Genomic DNA, 19,943 nt, shown 5'->3' with positions numbered 1-19,943 from the left:
CAACAGTGTTTATTATAACTCAGCTTCAAATCAGTTCTTTTTAAAGGGCCCATTATGTGCTATCTGTGGCAAGAGTACAGAAGGTGATGGCATGTTTTTTGTAAAAGGGAGTTTACAGTATAGTTGAAAACGTTATGTGGTGTCACCTATAACATATATTGGTACCAAAAAAATGACTGACCGCCAAGGAGAAAGTTGTCCTGGGTTAGAGTGGTTTGACTTCGAGACTGCAAAGAGAGCTCCCAAAGCAGTAGAATTCTGAAGTTTGAGAGTCAGTGACAAATTAACATGAACTATTCAGTCCCAGTCATTGGATATGCTAGGAGTAAGGAACTGTCTGACTTGACTGAAGTACAGAAGGCTTTAGGTGTAACTCTAGTGGCCATAGAGAGGATATATTCATCAAGGGACAGAGTATAAAGGGAGATGAGGCTTGTGGAAAACACAGTCTTAGAAATAGGAGGAGTTAAACTATCAGAAAACTGCATGGAAATGTCCAATACTAGGTGAATCAGAGTAATTGAACATCACATTCTGTTTACAAAAGGGAAAGTAGTAGTAACTGTTTCCTGGATATCAGGAAGAATAAATACAGAGTAACACCTTTATGTTTGTCTCCCATAAGGGGATTTTGGTAAAGTGGTGGAGATGAAAGATGGGGGATTGCAGCTGCAGGAATGGATGATGAGAAAAGGGAAGATCAAATGATACAGAATACTCCCACACCACGTATATCCAAAAACACTGCTGCATTGGTAAAGGATACTGTAGAGCAGCTCAGGGAGTCTTTTAGCATCTTGAAACATTAAGGAATGATGAAATTGTCTCATGTATTGTATAGTTGTCTCCTATGGATTGATTTTATGTATGATAGATACGCTATGAGCAGACATTCATTTAACCAAAATACCACATTTAATGGACAATTTGAATAAACAGAAATTTACTCAAAATTAAAATTCCCCAGTTTGCATCCAACTTGATATGTGATCTAAAGTGTCCCTATGTATTACCTGAATAAAAACTCAAATATTAATAATATTGCTAAAAGGAAAGCAATTTCTTTTGCATTGTGAACTTTAGTAGGAGCTAATCTACTTTTCCTTCTCTAATAAAATAAAATATATACTAAAAAGGTAAATACTCTTCTCTAGAAATGTCATTCTTTAGTAACTGAGAGGATTTATGCTCCTAAACTTTCATCTGGAACCTAATTTTCCATTGGTGTCAAGTTAGCTCATTGTGTCTTACTCTGCCTTACATGTGAATGAAGACAGATGGATGCCATCTCCCTTAAGAATAGTCTTTTGCTCATTTTAAGTCTGAAATTTTTGTTTTACTAAAATTTTGAATTTACACCAAAGCTTTCTTAATAGAAGCAAACTCTTGATGTGTCATTTTTTATGACAGAACACACATGCAGGACTTGAAAGATGTCACTAATAATGTACACTATGAGAACTACCGGAGCAGAAAACTGGCAGCTGTGACTTATAATGGAGTTGATAATAACAAGAATAAAGGGCAGCTTACTAAGTAAGTATACATTGTTTCCTCCAGAAAAGGTATTACTTATGTAGTAAATAATCATATTGTTTCATCAAATTCCTCTTGGCTACTCAATAGAAAATTGGGATAAAGTTCTTTAGGTACAACAGTCAAATTTATATTGTCAAGCTTTGTTTGTTGGAGGAAGTGTAGTTTTATAACCTTGTTCCTTAAGTGAAAGAGCCATGCATTCTCTTCTGGTCTTTGCCATCATCTTAATAACCTATGTAACACATTTAATAGATCCCCAACTAGAAATCAAATAACTCCTTCAGCATTTTTTTTTTTTAAGGGAAGAGAACAGTTTCTACCAAGTAACCCTTAAACCCATTTTACTCTTTAAGATAAACATCCCATAGTCTCTTTAAAGAGAATAAACATAGAGCTTCTACCTTTTATTATGTCTTTTTAAAATAAACCATTTTGGAAGCAGAGTGTTTACTAGAAGATTATATAGAAATAAGGGACAGGACCAAACAAAAGGAACATTTAATTATTGTAGTCTTGGTTACCTTTTCTATTGCTATTGTGTATTTCCAGGGAGTAAATTAGCTGGAGTTTGGATTTCTTCTGTTGGTTGGTAGAGTGGTGTGAGTGACTCCTGAGTGTATAGCTTCACCCACCTGAGCTAGTATCTTCAAGATGTGGTTTTATGATGGTGTAGGGAAAAGAGATGTGTGAGGAGGCTGGTGAGTTAGCTGGTATAAACTTGGTAACCATGTCTGTTAACCATGGTAACCATGTCTGTTTTTCCTTTATTTGGGGTTGTTGAAGACCGTAAGTATTATGAAAACCATTTTAACAATGTATGTACATTTTTAGCCAGGTGTTATGTATTGATATTATTAGAGGATAATCCTGAAGGATCATCTGCATAATAAATAATAAGGGAAGCAAGTTCTCAAAGTAGCAATGCTGTGTTATAGTGGTCAGCATTCCTTATAATGGAAGAGAAAAATGTTCCTTTTTGCTTTTTTAGTTATGTCTCCGCAGTGGCCCTAAATTCCATAAGAAAGTGCACAAAGCGTTAATAATCATTGGCAGAGTCACAAGCAGTTCTCTTTTAAAACTGATCTTGGACCTAACTCTGTGTTTATTTTCTTCATGATGTTTGGGTTGTAGCCCCTAATCTCTTTCTTAATTTTGAATTTCTTCTTACACTATTATTAACCTGCTTATTTGAGGAAATTTATTGATCAGTTTCTAGATTTTTGGCTTTAGAGATCTCCGGAGAGCAATTGCTTTTACTTTAAAATTTTAATTAATTTATTTTTGGCTGCGTTGGGTCTTCGTTGCTGCACTCTGACTTTCTCTAGTTGCAGAGAGTGGGGGCTGCTCTTCGTTGCAGTGGGTGGGCTTCTCATTGCGGAGCATGGGCTCTCTAGTGCAGGCTCAGTAGCTGTGGTGCACGGGCTCTAGAGCGCAGGCTCAGTAGTTGTGGTGCACGGGCTCTAGAGCGCAGGCTCAGTAGTTGTGGCGCACAGGCTGTAGAGCTCAGGCTGAGTAGTTGTGGTGCACGGGCTTAGTTGCTCCGCGGCATGTGAGATCTTCCCGAACTAGGGCTTGAACCTGAGTCCCCTGCACTGGCAGGCAGATTCTTAACCACTGTGCCACCAGGGAAGTCCCAGAGTAATTGGTAAAAAGTTAAATTTCTAGACTCAGTCATTATCAAGAGATTCTGATTCAAAACGTGTGGGATGGGCCTGAGAGTTTGTATTTTTAATGAGCACCCTAGATGATTTTTTGTTTTTGAGGGGGTTTTTTTGGCTGTGCCGCACAGCACGTGGGATCTTAGTTCCCCAGCCAGGGATCGAACCCATGGCCCCTGCAGTGGAAGTATGGAGTCCTAACCACTGGACCGCCAGGGAATCCACCACCCCCGTCCTTTTTTTTTAACCCTTGATGGTTTCGATATAGGTGATTAGTAACGAACGCATGCTTTGCAAAACACTGACTTCTAGGAATTTACTACTGCTATTTTAAAAATTGATGTTTTTTAATATTTAAAATACAAGATTCTACTTGAGGTAAGGTTCAGTGCATGAAAAAAGGCAACGTTTTTAATCTATTTCTTTTTAGCAGAATTTGTATCAAACAAACATCTCTTATTTAGCACAGAAATATAAAGATCCATCATAGTGAATATTGTTCATAAAATTGAATCCATTTTAAATGCATTTCACTAGTTTAAGGACTTTTTAACTGTTTAAAAGAAAAACATACACAATTAAAGCCACTGGTAGTTTTGTAATATGTTAAAGCGAAATGTATTGTCAGTACATATCTTTCATTATATGCATACATTAAGTGTATGCACTTAATGTTCGATTTTTTCTTTTAAACATTTGTTAATGTGCTAGAAATAAGGATTTTTTTTCCATAGTTTGAATTTAAGACTTTTAAAATAGTGCCATTGGGATATTTTTTACTGTTGGATGCAGGTAAGGTAATTCAGAGAAAAATAGTGTTAAAAATTCTTCTGCATATACAGAATTCTAGTGTGGATTACTTGTGTTAAACTATAATCCAGGTGAAAACATGAAAAGTAGGATTCTATTGGAAATGTATTTCTTAATGAGATGAATCATGTCTAAACTTTGCCTATGAAAATAATAAAAAAGTTTGTACTGCTAAAAAGCAGATTGCCCCAGGAGTTAGTATATTATTTAATTTTCCTTTAAGTAATAGAAAAATAAATATTTTTGAAGATTGAACCAACTGGGGAATGGTTGGAATTAGAACAGGTATTGATATATGATTTGTTAAATTAGGTTTTTACTACTTTATTGAATGATACATACTGAATCTGAAAGAAGTCACTTGGAATTTTTATCCTTTGATTGTATCTAGTATTGTCTTGAAAATGTTAGCTGTTCATTCCAGTTGAATTTTTGGGGAAAAAAAAATCAGTACCAGCAATTTATGGTGCTTTAGCCAATGTAAGGTGCCTTTCTTTATAGCTATGAACCCATCCACAGATAACTGAAAAGAATGGCTAATACTTAAATATGTAAAGTAAGCAAATGTGAGTCTGGGCTTCTTATTGATGTTCTATTTGTATTGCTCCCATGGGACTTTTTTCTCCCTAGCAATGCATCCTTTGATAATGGTGGTACGGAGAGATTGAGGTTTCAGGGAGCTCAGAGTGGAAAAGGTAGAGTCATTAAAGAGAAATTGCCAGTTCTCCAGCCACCTCCCTTTGCTATATATCTTAATTCAGAGCATCCTGACAGGGACCCAAATACCATGTTTCTAACACCTAACACCACACCATGCCCTTAATAGAAACATGTTTAATACTTGGAGATACACTCTTACAGGTTTATGTTATAGTGTTTGATTAGTCATTGAAAGAGACTTCTCTCTTGTCACCTGGAGGTTTTCATACCTTCAGGTACAGTGTACCTTAGTAAGGGATAGGTAAGAAGGAGTAGGTCTTTCTTCTGTAATGTGAGAAATGGACCATCTGTTAACTTGGAAATTTTCAGGCAGATCACTTTAGGCAAAACTTTGTATGGAAGTTGAGGATCTGGAAATTGATTCTCTTAAAACTGCACAGACTCAAGTAAGTCTCTTCATATAAATAGAGACCTCAGTTTGAAGACCACTGAACTTTGGTCCTTTAAAAAAAAAAAGTGGTCATTTTATCACTTTATTACTTCATATGGTCTCTAAACAGTATCTGCAGGGAATTTGAGAAAGAAACTTGCGAATAAGGTCATTTATTCATCTGATTGCTGATGGACCTGTGTTTTTTAATTGTTCTTATACAATATATAGACATATACATACACATACAGATATACATCTATTTAAAATTTATTGTTACATTAACCTTTGTCTGGCAGTGTACGCTCCACAGAGTGCTAATTACACTTGGTTTTAGAATATAAGTTATTTTTTTTTAATGTTAAGCATAGAGTAGATTAATTTTCTTATATTTAATTTTCGGAGCCAGTTTTGGATGGACTGTAGAGTGTACTGAACCATGGGTTAAAAATAAAAATATTTGGTATTTGGTTTATATGTTTCAAAATGTGCCTTTCTGTTTATGTTAGTGGTCCTCGACATCACATTGTATACCTTAAACTGAGACAATATTATATGTCAATTATATCTCAGTAAAGCTGGGGACAAAACCCAAGATTTTGATTATATGGTTAAAATCTGAAACATAGCTGAGCTTGTCTCATCAAATACTGGTTTGTCTCAAGGCTGGAGTCTGGAAAAGTGAGCTCTATTCTTAGCAGCTGTTCAGGTATCACTTGTGTCTGGCAAAGAAAATATCAAGTCATCTGTTTTCCTCAGGGAGAGTATATCTTGCCCACCCCTGTCCGGAGGCTGGAGGATGGTTAGAAGTAACAGAAAGGGAGGTCAGGTTCCAAATTAAAAGAGATTCAACAAGGTTGTAAAGGAAAGTGGAGAATTAACCATGTCAAGATTGCAGATCTCTTAAAGTAATCCCCCATAAGGGGAGAGGTATCCTTTTTTGTTCAACATGCTTTTTTAAAGTTTTACTTGCTTCTTCCTTCATGGTCTTCCTTACATCTTTTACAGGCATACCTTGTTTTATTGCACTTTGCTTTATTACACTTCGCAGATAATGTGTTTTTTACAAATTGAAGGTTTGTGGCACACTGCATCAAGCAAATCTGTCTTTGCCATTTTCCCACCGGCATTTGCTTTCTTCATGTCTCTGTGTTAACGTTGATAATTCTCACAGTGTTTTAAACCAGGGTTCCCCAACCCCCGGGCCACAGACTGGTATCGGTCCATGGCCTGTTAGGAACCAGGCCGCACAGCAGGAGGTGAGTGGCGGGCAAGCGAAGCTTCATCTGCTGCTCCCCATCGCTCCCCATTGCTTGCATTACCACCTGAACAACCCCCCCGCCCCCCACCAAGTCTGTGGAAAAATTGTCTTCCACAAAACCGGTCCCTGGTGCCGAAAAGGTTGGGGACTGCTGTTTTAAACTTTATTATTATTATATTTGTTATGTTCATCTGTAATCAGTGATCTTTGATGTTCCTCCTACGACTCACTAAAGGCTCAGATGACGGTTAGCATTCTTCAGCAATAACATATTTTTCAATTAAGGTATATACATTGTTTTCTAAGACATAATGCTGCTGCACATCTAATAGACTACAGTGTAGTGTAAACATAACTTGTATGTGCCCTGAGAAGCCAGAAAACTTGTGTGACTCACTTTATTTCTATATCTGTTCTGCTTTATTGAGGTGGTCAGGTTGGCGTTACCTCTTTCCCATATGTTAATTTTATTTTTGTTTTCTACAGCCTTCTCCATCTGTAGTCTTGGGAAAACTCTGGATAACTGAATTCCTATAAATGACTGAAAATACAGGTTTCTAAAGGCTAATCCTCAGAACTCTTTTGGTACATGACAAAGTTTTCATTGATCTAAAGAGATATAAAGACAATTTTCTGAATTTTGTCCCAAGTTTTTCCAAAAAAAAAAGTAATTTATTCAGTTATATCTTTTACTCTTGTTCATGTGTCCTTTCATGAAAATATAATGATAGTGTTGTTTTATTTACATTTATTTTTAACACTCTCACTTGGCAAAATAAAATGCTGGTAACTGTTGTTTCCCAGAATGTTTGGAAATTTTTGTTGCTCTTTGAAATTCTTATTTTAAGTGAAATTCCTTTGGAAAATTTTGTATGAAAATTGCTACATGTATGTATGCATAGTGACCTACCACACCACTGAAGCAAAAATATGTAAATGTATTTGCTTAATGAGTTCTTCAGAAAAGACCACACATAATTTAAATGAAATGTGGTTGTCTTTCCATTACACTCAAAATGTGGGTCATGTAAGACAGCCACAGTAGGGCCTTACTGGGTCAGCCTTAAGTGTGGTCCTTGCTGTGATTCTGTTGTTGGTCACATGAAAAGGGTAAGTCATCTGGTGGCTTTCAGGAACTGTCACCCCTTGAATAGATCCCTAAAAGGAGCTAAGTTGTATCTTTGGGGGTTTAATGTGCTGTTCAGTTTATATTGTAGCCTTTTTAAAAAATTTTTTTTACCAGGTCTTTTCATTTTTTTTGACTGAGTTGCTTTAAATTTCTCTGACAAGTTTAAGTTTATAAACTTTAGCTTATCTACGTGTGTGAAGAAGAGTTTTCATTAAAAAGCAGGCAGGTAATGATATAATTTAAATGGTGTTTCTAGTCACCTAATAAAAAAACTTTCATTTGAAATGTGATGACAAAAAGTGATCCTTTTTCCAGGATCATACACCATGATCAAGTGAGATTTATCCCAGGGATGCAAGGATTCTTCAATATACACAAATCAATCAGTGTGATACACCATATTAACAAATTGAAGAAGAAAAGCCATATGATCATCTCAATAGAGGCAGAAAAAGCCTTTGACAAAATTCAACACCCATTTATGATAAAAACTCTCCAGAAAGTGGGCAGAAAGGGAACCTACCTCAACATAATAAAGGCCATATACGACAAACCCACAGCAAACATCATTCTCAATAGTAAAAAACTGAAAGCATTTTCTCTAAGATCAGGAATAAGACAAGGATGTCCATTCTCGCCACTGTTATTCAACGTAGTTTTGCAAGTCCTAGCCACGGAAATCAGAGAAGAAAAAGAAATAAAAGGAATACAAATTGGAAAAGAAGAAGTAAAACTGTCACTGTTTGCAGATGACATGATACTATACATAGAGAATCGTAAAGATGCCACCAGAAAACTACTAGAGCTAATCAATGAATTTGGTAAAGTTGCAGGATACAAAATTAACACACAGAAATCTCTGGCATTCCTATACACTAACAACGAAAGATCAGAAAGAGAAATTAAGGAAACAATCCCATTCACCATTGCAACAAAAAGAATAAAATACCTAGGAATAAACCTACAAAAGGAGGTAAAAGACCTGTACTCAGAAAACTATAAAACACTGATGAAAGAGATCAAAGATGACACAAACAGATGGAGAGATATACCATGTTCTTAGATTGGAAGAATCAATATTGTGAAGATGACTATACTACCCAAAGCAATCTACAGATTCAGTGCAATCCCTATCAAATTACCAATGGCATTTTTTACAGACCTAGAACAAAAAATCTTAAAATTTGTATGGAGACACAAAAGATCCCGAATAGCCAAAGCAATCTTGAGGGAAAAAAACAGAGCTGGAGGAATGAGACTCCCTGACTTCAGACTATACTACAAAGCTACAGTAATCAAGACAATATGGTGCTGGCACAAAAACAGAAATATAGATCATTGGAACAAGATAGAAAGCCCAGAGATAAACCCACGCACCTATGGTCAACTAATCTATGACAAAGGAGGCAAGGATATACAATGGAGAAACTACAGTCTCTTCAATAAGTGGTGCGGGTAAAACTGGACAGCTACGTGTAAAAGAATGAAATTAGAACACTCCCTAACACCATACACAATAATAAAATGGATTTGAGACCTAAAGGTAAGACGAGACACTATAAATCTATTAGAGGAAAACATAGGAAGAACACTCTTTGACATAAATCACAGCAAGATCTTTTTTGATCCACCTCCTAGATTAATGGAAATAAAAACAAAAATAAACAAATGAGACCTAATAAAGTTTTTGCAAAGCAAAGGAAACTACAAACAAGACAAAAAGACAACCCTCAGAATGGGAGAAAATATTTGCAAACGAATCAACGGACAAAGGATTAATCTCCAAAATATATAAACAGCTCATGCAGCTCAATATAAAAAAAACAACCCAATCCAAAAATGGGCAGAAGACCTAAATAGACATTTCTCCAAAGAAGACATACAGATGGCCAAGAAGCACATGAAAAGCTGCTCAACATCACTAATTATTAGAGAAATGCAAATCAAAACTACAGTGAGGTATCACCTCACACCAATTAGAATGGGCATCATCAGAAAATCTACAAACAACAAATGCTGGAGAGGGTGTGGAGAAAAGGGAACCCTCTTGCACTGTTGTTGGGAATGTAAATTGATACAGCCACTATGGAGAACAGTATGGAGGTTCCTTAAAAAACTAAAAGTAAAGTTACCATATGACCCAGCAATCCCACTACTGGGCATATACCCAGAGAAAACCATAATTCAAAAAGACACATGCGCCCCAGTTCATTGCAGCACAATTTACAGTAGGCAGGTCATGGAAACAACCTAAATTCCCATTGACAGACCAATGGATAAAGAAGATGTGGTACAAATAAATATACAATGGAATATTACTCAGCCATAAAAAGGAATGAAATTGGGTCATTTGTTGAGACGTGGATGGATCTAGAGACTGTGATACAGAGTGAAATAAGTCAGAAAGAGAAAAACAAATACCGTATATTAATGCATATGTGTGGAACCTAGAAAAATGGTACAGATGAACCGGTTTGCAGGGCAGAAATAGAGACACAGATGCAGAGAAGAAACATACGGACACCAGAGGGGGAAAGTGGCGGGCTGGTGGTGGTGGTTGGATAAATTGGGAGGTTGGGATTGACATATATACACTAATATGTATAAAATAGATAACTAATAAGAAACTGCTGTATAAAAAATTAATAAAATTAATCTTTTAAAAAGTGATCCTTTTTCCTGCATTTTCTACATTATAAGCACAATTTTGTGTTACAGTTTTCTAAATATCACTTTAATAAAAATGACTAGAATTGGGGTGCTAATTATTTTAAAAATTAGATTTGAAACATCATTTTGACTGGTGAGAGGTTTCCAAAAATTCATTTTAGATACGTGTAACCATTTTCTTATAATACTGTAATATCACTTCATTTGGTTAAGGGGTCAAGTAGTTTTACAAGGCTGAAAAGCTTAAAGTATCTCAAATGTGAAATATTGCTAATTTCTTTGAAAGTATACATATTTAAATAAGTTTAGAAATTTGAGCAGGCTGTCAGAAGATAATCGCACAGCCTTTTTATTTTTATAATGATTTGGTATAGGGATTACTAACAGAATTTGGAAAAGAAATTAACTAGCTTCAACAAATTTGGCCATAAACTTTTGTTTTAGGGCACATACTTTTATTGTGAAATCTGTGGATTTGCCTTTAGTTGCTGCTTTTAGTGTCATTTACTTTAAGTGTGCTAAGTCTCTGTATTTTTTGTTCTTTTAGATATGACACAGTTGAAGGCATGTAAGTGGTTGTTTTTCCGAAGACATAAGCAGTTTTAGTATGTGAAGATTTTTAATATTTAAATTTTGAATTTAAAAGCAAATTTCAAAACATCATAGCATGTTTCTCTGCAGTCTTCTATTTTCCCCCAAGAGTTATTTAAATAATAATGTAGATGCCAGTGTTTACTCTTGGTAAGGTGGTAGCCTTTTCATGTGCAAATTATACTGCAAATTCTTTACATTTATATGGATTGCCTCATTCCTCCCAAGGATGAAATTAAATGAGCATTTTATAGATAGGTTATTATAAGTAAGAGTATATATTTAAAATCTCAATTCTGTGTGAATTCTAATTTATTTTTTTAAATTCTAGTTTTTTATAATTTTTTACAATATATTTGTTTTCAAATTGCAGCAGTATTGTTGGATAATCTGAGTTGCTTAAACATACAGTTTCAGTTGTTTAAGACTGCCAATTAAAAAATCGTTATGAGTATTTTTTTTTCTAGAGCCTAAAAATGTTTTGGGGAGTGGCAGAAGTGAGTTTTACAGAAATCAAGCAAAAGCTTTGAACCGTCTCACTGGAAAAATGCTTGCATGAATACACAACACAAACACACATTTATTTGGTATGTCATTTCAGGGCATTCATTGACACTCTGCCCAAGAGATCTGAGGCCCCTATATTAAAAACACCTGCCATAAAGATGAGAAATATATTAATATGAAGGGCCTTATCGGCTTTTAATGAAATAATGATATTTATGCTTTAAAATTTATTTCAGTTTACCTCACTTTTTGAATGTTGATTCTTCTTCTAAGTTAATGTTTGGTTTATTTTCATTTTCAGAACTTCTGATTAATTGTTTAATTGTTAAGACATACTGAAGGTTTGTAAGTTTTCTTTTGGTGAAGGAATATCCTTTAGTTAAGTAACATTTTGTTCTAACTTACACTAACTGGAAAACCAAATCCTTTTGGTCACAACAGTACGTCACATCTTTGTCCTTCCTTTTTGCTAAGAAAAATCAGTAGCCAGTGTTCTTTCTGTCCTGTTGCTCGTTTAATATTTTCCATCTTGCTCTCTTGTCCTCCTCCTTGAGAGGGTAGAATAGTGTTGTAATGGTCAAAATACTCAGCCTTGTAAGGAGAGAAGTCACCATAATCAAGTGTGTCAAATCAGGATTAAAGTGACTAGCCTTGAAGTTGTAGATGAAATACAAAGCCTGACTTTGTTTGTTTTTAAGCCATGATTTAACTTTTTAACCACTTTATTGAGATAAAGTTCACCAATTTAATATGTACAATTAAATGGTCAAAGCCAGTTTTTGTGGAGGCAAAATAAACATGTTTTATCAATAAAGTCAGAAAAGGGCCTGCCTCTTTTAAGTTGTCCCAGTGTATTGAATTGTTTTTAGAGATCGTGAAAGCCACAGAGCCCACTTTTGTTTCCTCCCTGGGGCTGTAATGGGTTACTGATACTTGGTTATTCTCTTGTGTCTGTAAATATACTAGCCTTCACATAAAGCTCATTTGTAGTATTTTTCAACATGAAAATTTTGAACAAAATTGTGCAGAGATTTGAGCCTGTGGAGTTTAATGTCAATAGAGTGAACTACTTTTATTTAACTGTGCTTGTGTCTATTGTTTGGCATTTCAGAAATGTCAAGATATTCATTTGCTTCTTCTCTCTCTCTCTCTCTCTCTCATGTGTGTGTGATCACTGACCATCTTTAAAACTTAAGACACTAAAATATTTGACATAGGTGGAATGAATTTTTCAAGAGCATTAAAATTACATTAAGTGGCCTAGAAATACTCTGCTTGCCTAAACGAAGAGTGTTCTAGGTATTGCCTGGTAGTTTTTTCTAGCATATCAATTCAGTAACCAAAATAGGTTTGAATTATTGTGATGTCAGTAGTCATCTAAAAGGAGAGATTATAACACTTGGAAAATTATAGAACTAAAAATATTCTACATGTATTGACTTCATTAACTCAGTACCTTTTTTCACATTAAAATTTTGTTTAAAATACAAAATTAAGTAATTTTCTTCTAGTTTTCCTTTCTAAGAATGTATTTAAGGAATGTGTCCTTTCCATTTTCCTTCTACAGTTTATTTTATGTGTTATCTTTAGATTTGATATGCATTAGGTTTAGAGAAACGTTCTGCTAATAGTTGCCTTTGGTAGATCTATTTTCATAATTATTCACTAGAGATTTTCAAGTTAGCTATGAAACTTCATGGAAGGAAGTTCTAAATTGTAAATATTTATAAATTTTAAAAGTTTCTAAAGAATTTTTAACATGTTCATATATAAAACTTCAAATCTGTGTTCCATGTCATTTAAGGTGGTGTCAGAATAATTGAAAAATTATTTTGAAACTTGTTTTCAAAAAACAGCAGAGAATTTAGTAATGGCACACAGCGGCTCATTTGTTTTCATCACTGTTTCAGAGTTTTGTATTACACTTTTCAGTTTTAGACATTTAATGATTATCTTTAATGTTCACAGGAGCCCTCTTGCACAAATGGAAGAAGAAAGAAGGGAGCATGTAGCTAAGATGAAGAAGATGGAGATGGAGATGGAGCAGGTGTTTGAGATGAAGGTCAAAGAAAAAGTTCAAAAACTGAAGGACTCTGAAGCTGAGGTAATCAACCTAATACTTTCACCTTTTATAGGCACAATAGTCCTTTAAAAAATACCTTTAATAAAATTCATAGATAACCTTTCTCTAGATTTTTTCAAATATGCTAACAATAAAATGGAAAAATAAAAGCAAGCACTATGTTTACAATAATATATATTTTAATATGTATTTGAATACAAGTATACTTGGTAGGAAGACATAGTAGAATACTTACAATAAATTTTATTAGCTTTTATTAATTAACAAGTTATAAGAAATGAAATTATAAGCCATTCCATCTAGTCAATATAAGAAAAGTAAAGATCAGAGTTTTAGGTGGATGTAAGAATAAAAACTAGTGTAGGGTAATAATAATAGACCAGGCTTATTTGCATACGAATGAAAAAGAAAGAACCTTAGTTAAACTATAGGCATGCCAGGGTAAATTACAGACAGAGGAAAAAATGAAGAAATGTGATTTTTATAAATGAGGTGGGCCTTATTTGTAATATAGTGTCAACGTAATTCCGACTGTTAACAAAAATCAGGTAGGGTAGTGACAAAGCATTCCAGCAAGCTGATATACTACCTTGGAATCTCTCTAGATGTTGAGGCATATATTTAGTTTCTATTAATCAAAAAGATCATGAAGACATATCCTTCAATAAGTGATAAGAAAAGATGGAAGAAAAAAACCACACTAACACAAGCATCTATACAGTAAGTAGTTGGCTTGATGTCCAAGAGCAGTAGAAGAAACTCTAGGTAAACACAAAATAAGTCAACAATTTCAGTATAATTTCTCAGCACAGATTTATTATCATTGTGCTGAAAATTACTTTTAAATATATGGGATGACATTAATATGAAATACTTCTCAAATTACTTTTAATGATAAAATTCAGTGAGATCCCTGTGTTTATATGTGACTCCACTAATATAATAATATTTGTGTTTAAATATATTAAAAGGAGACTCCGATCTAGTCTGTTAGATCCTTACAGTTGGTCTCTTTGCTTTTGTAATGAATTACTGCATAAAATACATAAACCTTCTCTGACTAAATACATAACCAAAAATACTCTGATCCATTGAGTAGAAGGAATGCATGGAGTAAAGTATTTAGTAATTTTGAGGAAATGTTTTTATTCCACATTAGATTTCTCTTAAATCACTGGGCTTTTCATGTAATCTCTTATGAAAAAAAACTTTCGCTGTTGTTGTATTTATCATATGCTTAATTCAGTGGGGATACAGAATAGCTCCTCCTGGTCTAAGACTACCAAGCACTGCAGAACTAGCATCCCTGGCATCTGTTATTAAGACGACATTTAGGAGATTAAGTTTAGTCTTTTTTATTAATTAGGTTTTTATTAAACCTATCCATCTAAGTCTCTACCCCTTCACTAATTAATAAATAATCTGGAAAATCCGTATCAGAAGGTGAATAAAAACAGGAGTAATCAAGAGTTTGCATTATCTTCACACTTAGATTATGATGAAAATCTAAAAGGAGTTGAATTTACATTTGGTATAGACCTATTTTAGGGCCTGCTCCTAAGAGTAAATGTTATAAACAAACAATTATAAAACTGTAGTTATAGAACCCTTTGAGAGTTTTTACGATTACTGTGAATGGTGAAAACAGAGTTTTGCGAAACTTAACTGCTCTTTGAAGGATAGAATCTTTATTAACATTAAAAGGACCTGTAAAGAGATCTCGACCAAGTTTCTCCTAATTCAGTAAGCCATATAAGTATGTAAATATATAGGTGAAGAAACCTATTTAACCTTGTTTAATACTGTTTTTTCTCAAGTGCTAGAAATATTTGTTCGGGGCACAGTTGCTAATATCCAGCAGCACAGTGTATCAGGCACAGTATTAAGCATCTTCCATGGATTATGTCATTTAATTCATACCACAGCCCTTCAAGATGGATATTATTGTCCATTTCCCTTTTTTACATGAGAGGAAAGATAAATTAACTTGGTCTGTGCTGCATAGCTGTAAGCCATTATTTGAATACACTTAACTTTGTTCTTAATCACTAGACAAGTCCACAATCGTGTATCCACAATTTCAGAAAACTGCAAAACCAGACATAGAACTAATAGTTTTATCCCACTTGATGTGAATATTTATATACTTCACTGCAAAAAATAGTAATGTGTTTGGTTATAGGTGCTACCTTAGACAGCCCAGGAGTTGTTTTGTAAATAGAGTATATAGACCTTTCTAAGTAGTATTGGCTTTCTGAAATCTGAAAAATTCTGAAGTGTGAAACACATCTAACCCCAAGGGTTTCTAGGAAGTGAGGGATTGTGACCTGTACTTTTAACCTACATGCAGTTAACACAAAGATATGTATATGTGACAGAAATATACAGGTAAAGAATGATGAACACTGGTGAACCTGTGGTCCAGCTTAAAAAAATAAGGCATCATCAGTTCATTTGAGGCCCCTTTGTGTCTCTCCCCTATTGTATCCCTCTCTCTCCTTCTCAGAGGTGACTATTCTGAATTGTGTGTATATAATTCCCTTGCATTTTTTTTTTTAAATAACCAAAGGCATTTTCCTGTGTTCCTATTTTCTGACATTTTCTTAGTAACTTGTTTGCTGTCATCAGGAAGATGTTACCTCAAATTTGATTCATGTTTGCTTAAATATATTTTAGATGGTTTTGTTTTGTAAGAACTGCATGAAATAATTTGGAATGGGAATGAATATGAAGTCACTTTTTGTGGGTTTACAAAGTAATTAAGAAAACAAGTTGTATGCGAAATTACAGTCCAAATTCAAGATGATAATTCATTGGTGTAATACAGTCTTTAATAAAACATAGTTCCTGGACATCTGAAAGTTTTTAATATTAGTAGTTCTTAGTTATTCGTTGTAGTTTTTTTTTCTATGACTGTTTTCCTCAGAAATGGATTAACTAGCACCTAAATGAATTATTTAATGAACTATTAGATAAGCTCTTTGTTTCTGCAGTTACTTTGCATGAGTGTTCTCCACCTTTCAGCCAGCATTCTTTATAGCATTAATTCTTTTTTTTTTTTAAAATAATCCAATTTATAAAGACTCGGCTTCTGGATTTTTTTTTTTTTTTGCGGTACGCGGGCCTCTCACTGTTCTGGCCTCTCCCATCGCGGAGCGCAGGCTCCGGATGTGCAGGCTCAGTGGCCATGGCTCATGGGCTCAGCCGCTCCGCGGCATGTGGATCTTCCTGGACCGGGGCACGAACCCGTGTCCCCTGCATCGGCAGGCGGACTCTCAACCACTGCACCACCAGGGAAGCCCCCAGGATTATATATTTTTAGCAAGCATTCAGGTGATTTGTACGAAGACTGATATATGAGAAACACTGCTTTTTAAGAATCGGGGACCTTATCCCGTGATCTTGTAACTCTTAGATCCTCATCTATTTGCTTTCATTTCACTTGTCTCAGCTTTCTGAACTTGGAATTACAAGACAGGTTCAAATCCTGGTTCTGCCACTTTTTGGCTAATGACTTTGGGCAAGTGACATAAACTCTGCAACTGTTTGGTCATCCATGAAGTGGGAGCAGTGGTGTCTTCCCTGCCCAGCTTCCTACATGTTTTGTGCGTAAGGAAAAATGAGATGATAAGATAGGGTATGCCCATTATAAAGTGCTACACACTGTAGCTTATTGTACTCTTTTTTTCCCTGTTTACCAAGATTATTCTCTTTGATCACTGGCCTTTTGGGTGGTAAGTCCTATAGGCAGAGGAATTTTAGTGCTAAAATTTTAGACAGTGCTAAAACCAGGTGATACTTTGAATTTATAGCATAAGAACTGAATGCTCATTAGGATGCCTGGATGAAATGTACTTCTGCTCGTGATTTCTCAAACAGTTTTATTTTATATATTGTGCTCTGAATTAGCTCCAACGGCGCCATGAGCAAATGAAAAAGAATTTGGAAGCACAGCACAAAGAATTAGAGGAAAAACGTCGTCAGTTTGAAGATGAGAAAGCAAATTGGGAAGCCCAACAACGTATTTTAGAGCAACAGAACTCTTCAAGGTATCTAATATCAGATTCCCAAGAAATGTGTGTATTAATATTTTAAAGAATTATTTTCCTATTTATTTGAAAAACATTAAAATAACATTTAAAAAGACATCATCCATTATCATAAATCCCAAGCACAGATAATTTTCATGGATGAATCTTTTATATAGATGGATGCAGTCTGTCATAACAGTATTTTTTTCACTGTAAACATTTTCCATGACTTAACAATCTTCATAATTTAGTGGCTTCATAACATTCTCTTCAGTTGATTCACCATAATCAGTTGCTCACCTTTTCCCATCAAATGTTGGACATAATAGTTGTATTTAATTTTTGGCAAACATAGAGAACACTGCTACAAAGATCTTTTATACATTTAGAGGTATGTCTTAATTGTGTTGAATTATTTCATTAAGATAAAATTTTGGATATCTAATTCCTAATGCAGCTAATTAGTTACTCTTAATTTACACAAAAATCAGTAGTATTTGTACTTTGGTTTTCTTCTTTTCCTCATTAGTCCCATTTAAAACTGAAAAGTTGTATCCCTATAAGGATTCTACACTTTACGCTCACTGCTAAACATTTTCAAGATTTTCAACACTATCCTTCTATTAACTTTTTCCCCAAGGAAGAAGAAAATATATTTGTAAAAGCAAAGCATTTCAGAATGCAAATGACAGTAGGAGAAAAGGATACCCTGGTTGATGTCAGTTGATCTTTTTTGATTTGCACTGTTTCATTTAGGAAAAATTGTGCTTGTATATTAAAAATGGGTTTTTGTCATGTTTTTTACTGTTTGTCTTGGAATTTTGTCAAATATTTGTCCAAGAAAATAATATTGTAGACTAGTATTGTCCTTACTGTTAACTTTAAATCTAATTTTTAAATGAAATTGTAGTGTTTGAAAATCCAACACAGTTGTAGTTGGTTTAACTATTGCTACCATATGTTATCTATGTTTATAAAGTGGTCACTCATTTTGATTATTTTCCTTTAATCATTTAGAACCTTGGAAAAGAACAAGAAGAAAGGGAAGATCTTTTAAACACTCTTTTGACCACCAGTTACATATTAGTTGCCAACATGCCAGCTTGGACATCAGTGTTTGTTGGATCCGTTTGACCAATTTGCACCGGTTTTATCCTTAATGATGGATTTAACAGCATGACAAAAATTATTATTATTATTTTTTGTTCTTGACGGAGATTAAGATGCCTTTAATTGTCTAGGGTGTTGTGTACTTAGAAACTAACAGCTCTAAGTACCTTTCCTATGTTCTCTTTTTTTATTAAACAGATGTCTTCAATTTAATGCAAGAAAACATTTTACTGTTGTACAATCATGTTCTGGTAGTTTGATTGTTTACAGGATATTCCAAAATAAAAGAACTCTGGAAGGTTTTCATTGAGGATAAATTGCCATAATATGATGCAAACTATGCTTCTTTATGATAATTATAATACAAAGGTTCCATTCAGTGCAACATATACAATAATGTAATTTAGTCTAACACAGTTGACCCTATTTTTTGACACTTCCATTGTTTAAAAATACACATGGAAAAAAAAACCTATATGCTTACAACGCACCTAGAGCTTTTTTATAACAACCTCTTTTTTTGTTTGTTTGTTTTGGATTCTTTAAATATATATTATTCTCATTTAGTGCCCTCTTTAGCCAGAATCTCATTACTGCTTCATTTTTGTAATAACATTTAATTTAGGTATTTTCCGTATATTGGCCCTGCTAAAATAGAATATAGCATCTTTCATATGGTAGGAACCAACAAGGAAACTTTAATTCCCTTTTACACTTTATGGTAAGTAGCAGGGGGAAAAAATGCATTTATAGATCATTTCTAGGCAAAATTGTGAAGCTAACAACCAACCTATTTCTACCTATGTGCAGTCTCTTTATTTTACTAGAAATGGGAATCATGGCCTATTGAAAAGAAAAAAAAGTCACCATTCTGCATTTAGCTGTATTCATATATTGCATTTCTGTATTTTTTTGTTTGTATTGTAAAAAATTCACATAATAAACAATGTTGTGATGTAACTGAGCGTGGGGTCTTAAATATTCTACAGTTGATATACAAGAGTGTACAGTGTGTTTGGAAAGAAGCTTTTCAGCTTCAGTTTGCCTCCTCCATGATTGTAACTCTTATCTTTTCTCTTGTATGTTTGTTTCATTTAGAATGCATACGCCCTGATTTTCTAACTAACTAACTAATGGGGTATAGTATCTCTCTACTCATTTCTGTCTCCTATTAACACGTTATTTCTCTGAGAATGAATTTCAACTCCCCAGGTGAACTCACAAGTACTTGGACTGAAATTTTTTAACTGGAAGGAGGGTGGTATAATTTCTTTTCACTATAAGGTCAAATGATATAGATTTTAACAAAATGCTTTATGATATTTTAAGTATAATTAATGCAACACAGTTTGTTACCTTAAAAAGTTTCATCATATTTGTTACTTTTTAAAATTAGTGATCCAAGCAGAAGGAAGTAACTGATATTTCTGATTAGCCAATATTTTTGTTTACATCAGAGGCTGG

At 34.2% G+C, this 19,943-nt stretch overlaps 1 protein-coding gene across 9 annotated transcripts in view; it reads left to right on the top strand.

Moving 5' to 3' along the window:
• The window catches only part of SEPTIN7 (septin 7), a 102,271-nt gene extending 82,832 nt beyond the window's left edge, over window positions 1–19,439 (top strand). For all 9 annotated transcript variants that reach the window (XM_027102206.1, XM_027102204.1, XM_027102207.1 and 6 more), the window contains 4 exons: window positions 1,411–1,536; window positions 13,224–13,359; window positions 17,248–17,387; window positions 18,387–19,439. In XM_027102206.1, coding sequence (XP_026958007.1) covers window positions 1,411–1,536; window positions 13,224–13,359; window positions 17,248–17,387; window positions 18,387–18,426 — 442 coding nt within the window. In that variant the 3' untranslated portion in view covers window positions 18,427–19,439. The remainder of the gene's footprint in view (window positions 1–1,410; window positions 1,537–13,223; window positions 13,360–17,247; window positions 17,388–18,386) is intronic.
• Window positions 19,440–19,943: the final 504 nt, after the last annotated feature.

This window comes from Aethalodelphis obliquidens, unplaced genomic scaffold (assembly GCF_003676395.1).
Source record: "Aethalodelphis obliquidens isolate GAN/ISIS:26980383/991018 unplaced genomic scaffold, ASM367639v1 scaffold5, whole genome shotgun sequence".
Taxonomy (NCBI): Eukaryota; Metazoa; Chordata; class Mammalia; order Artiodactyla; family Delphinidae; genus Aethalodelphis; species Aethalodelphis obliquidens.
This window is presented reverse-complemented; position numbering and strand designations above follow the sequence as displayed.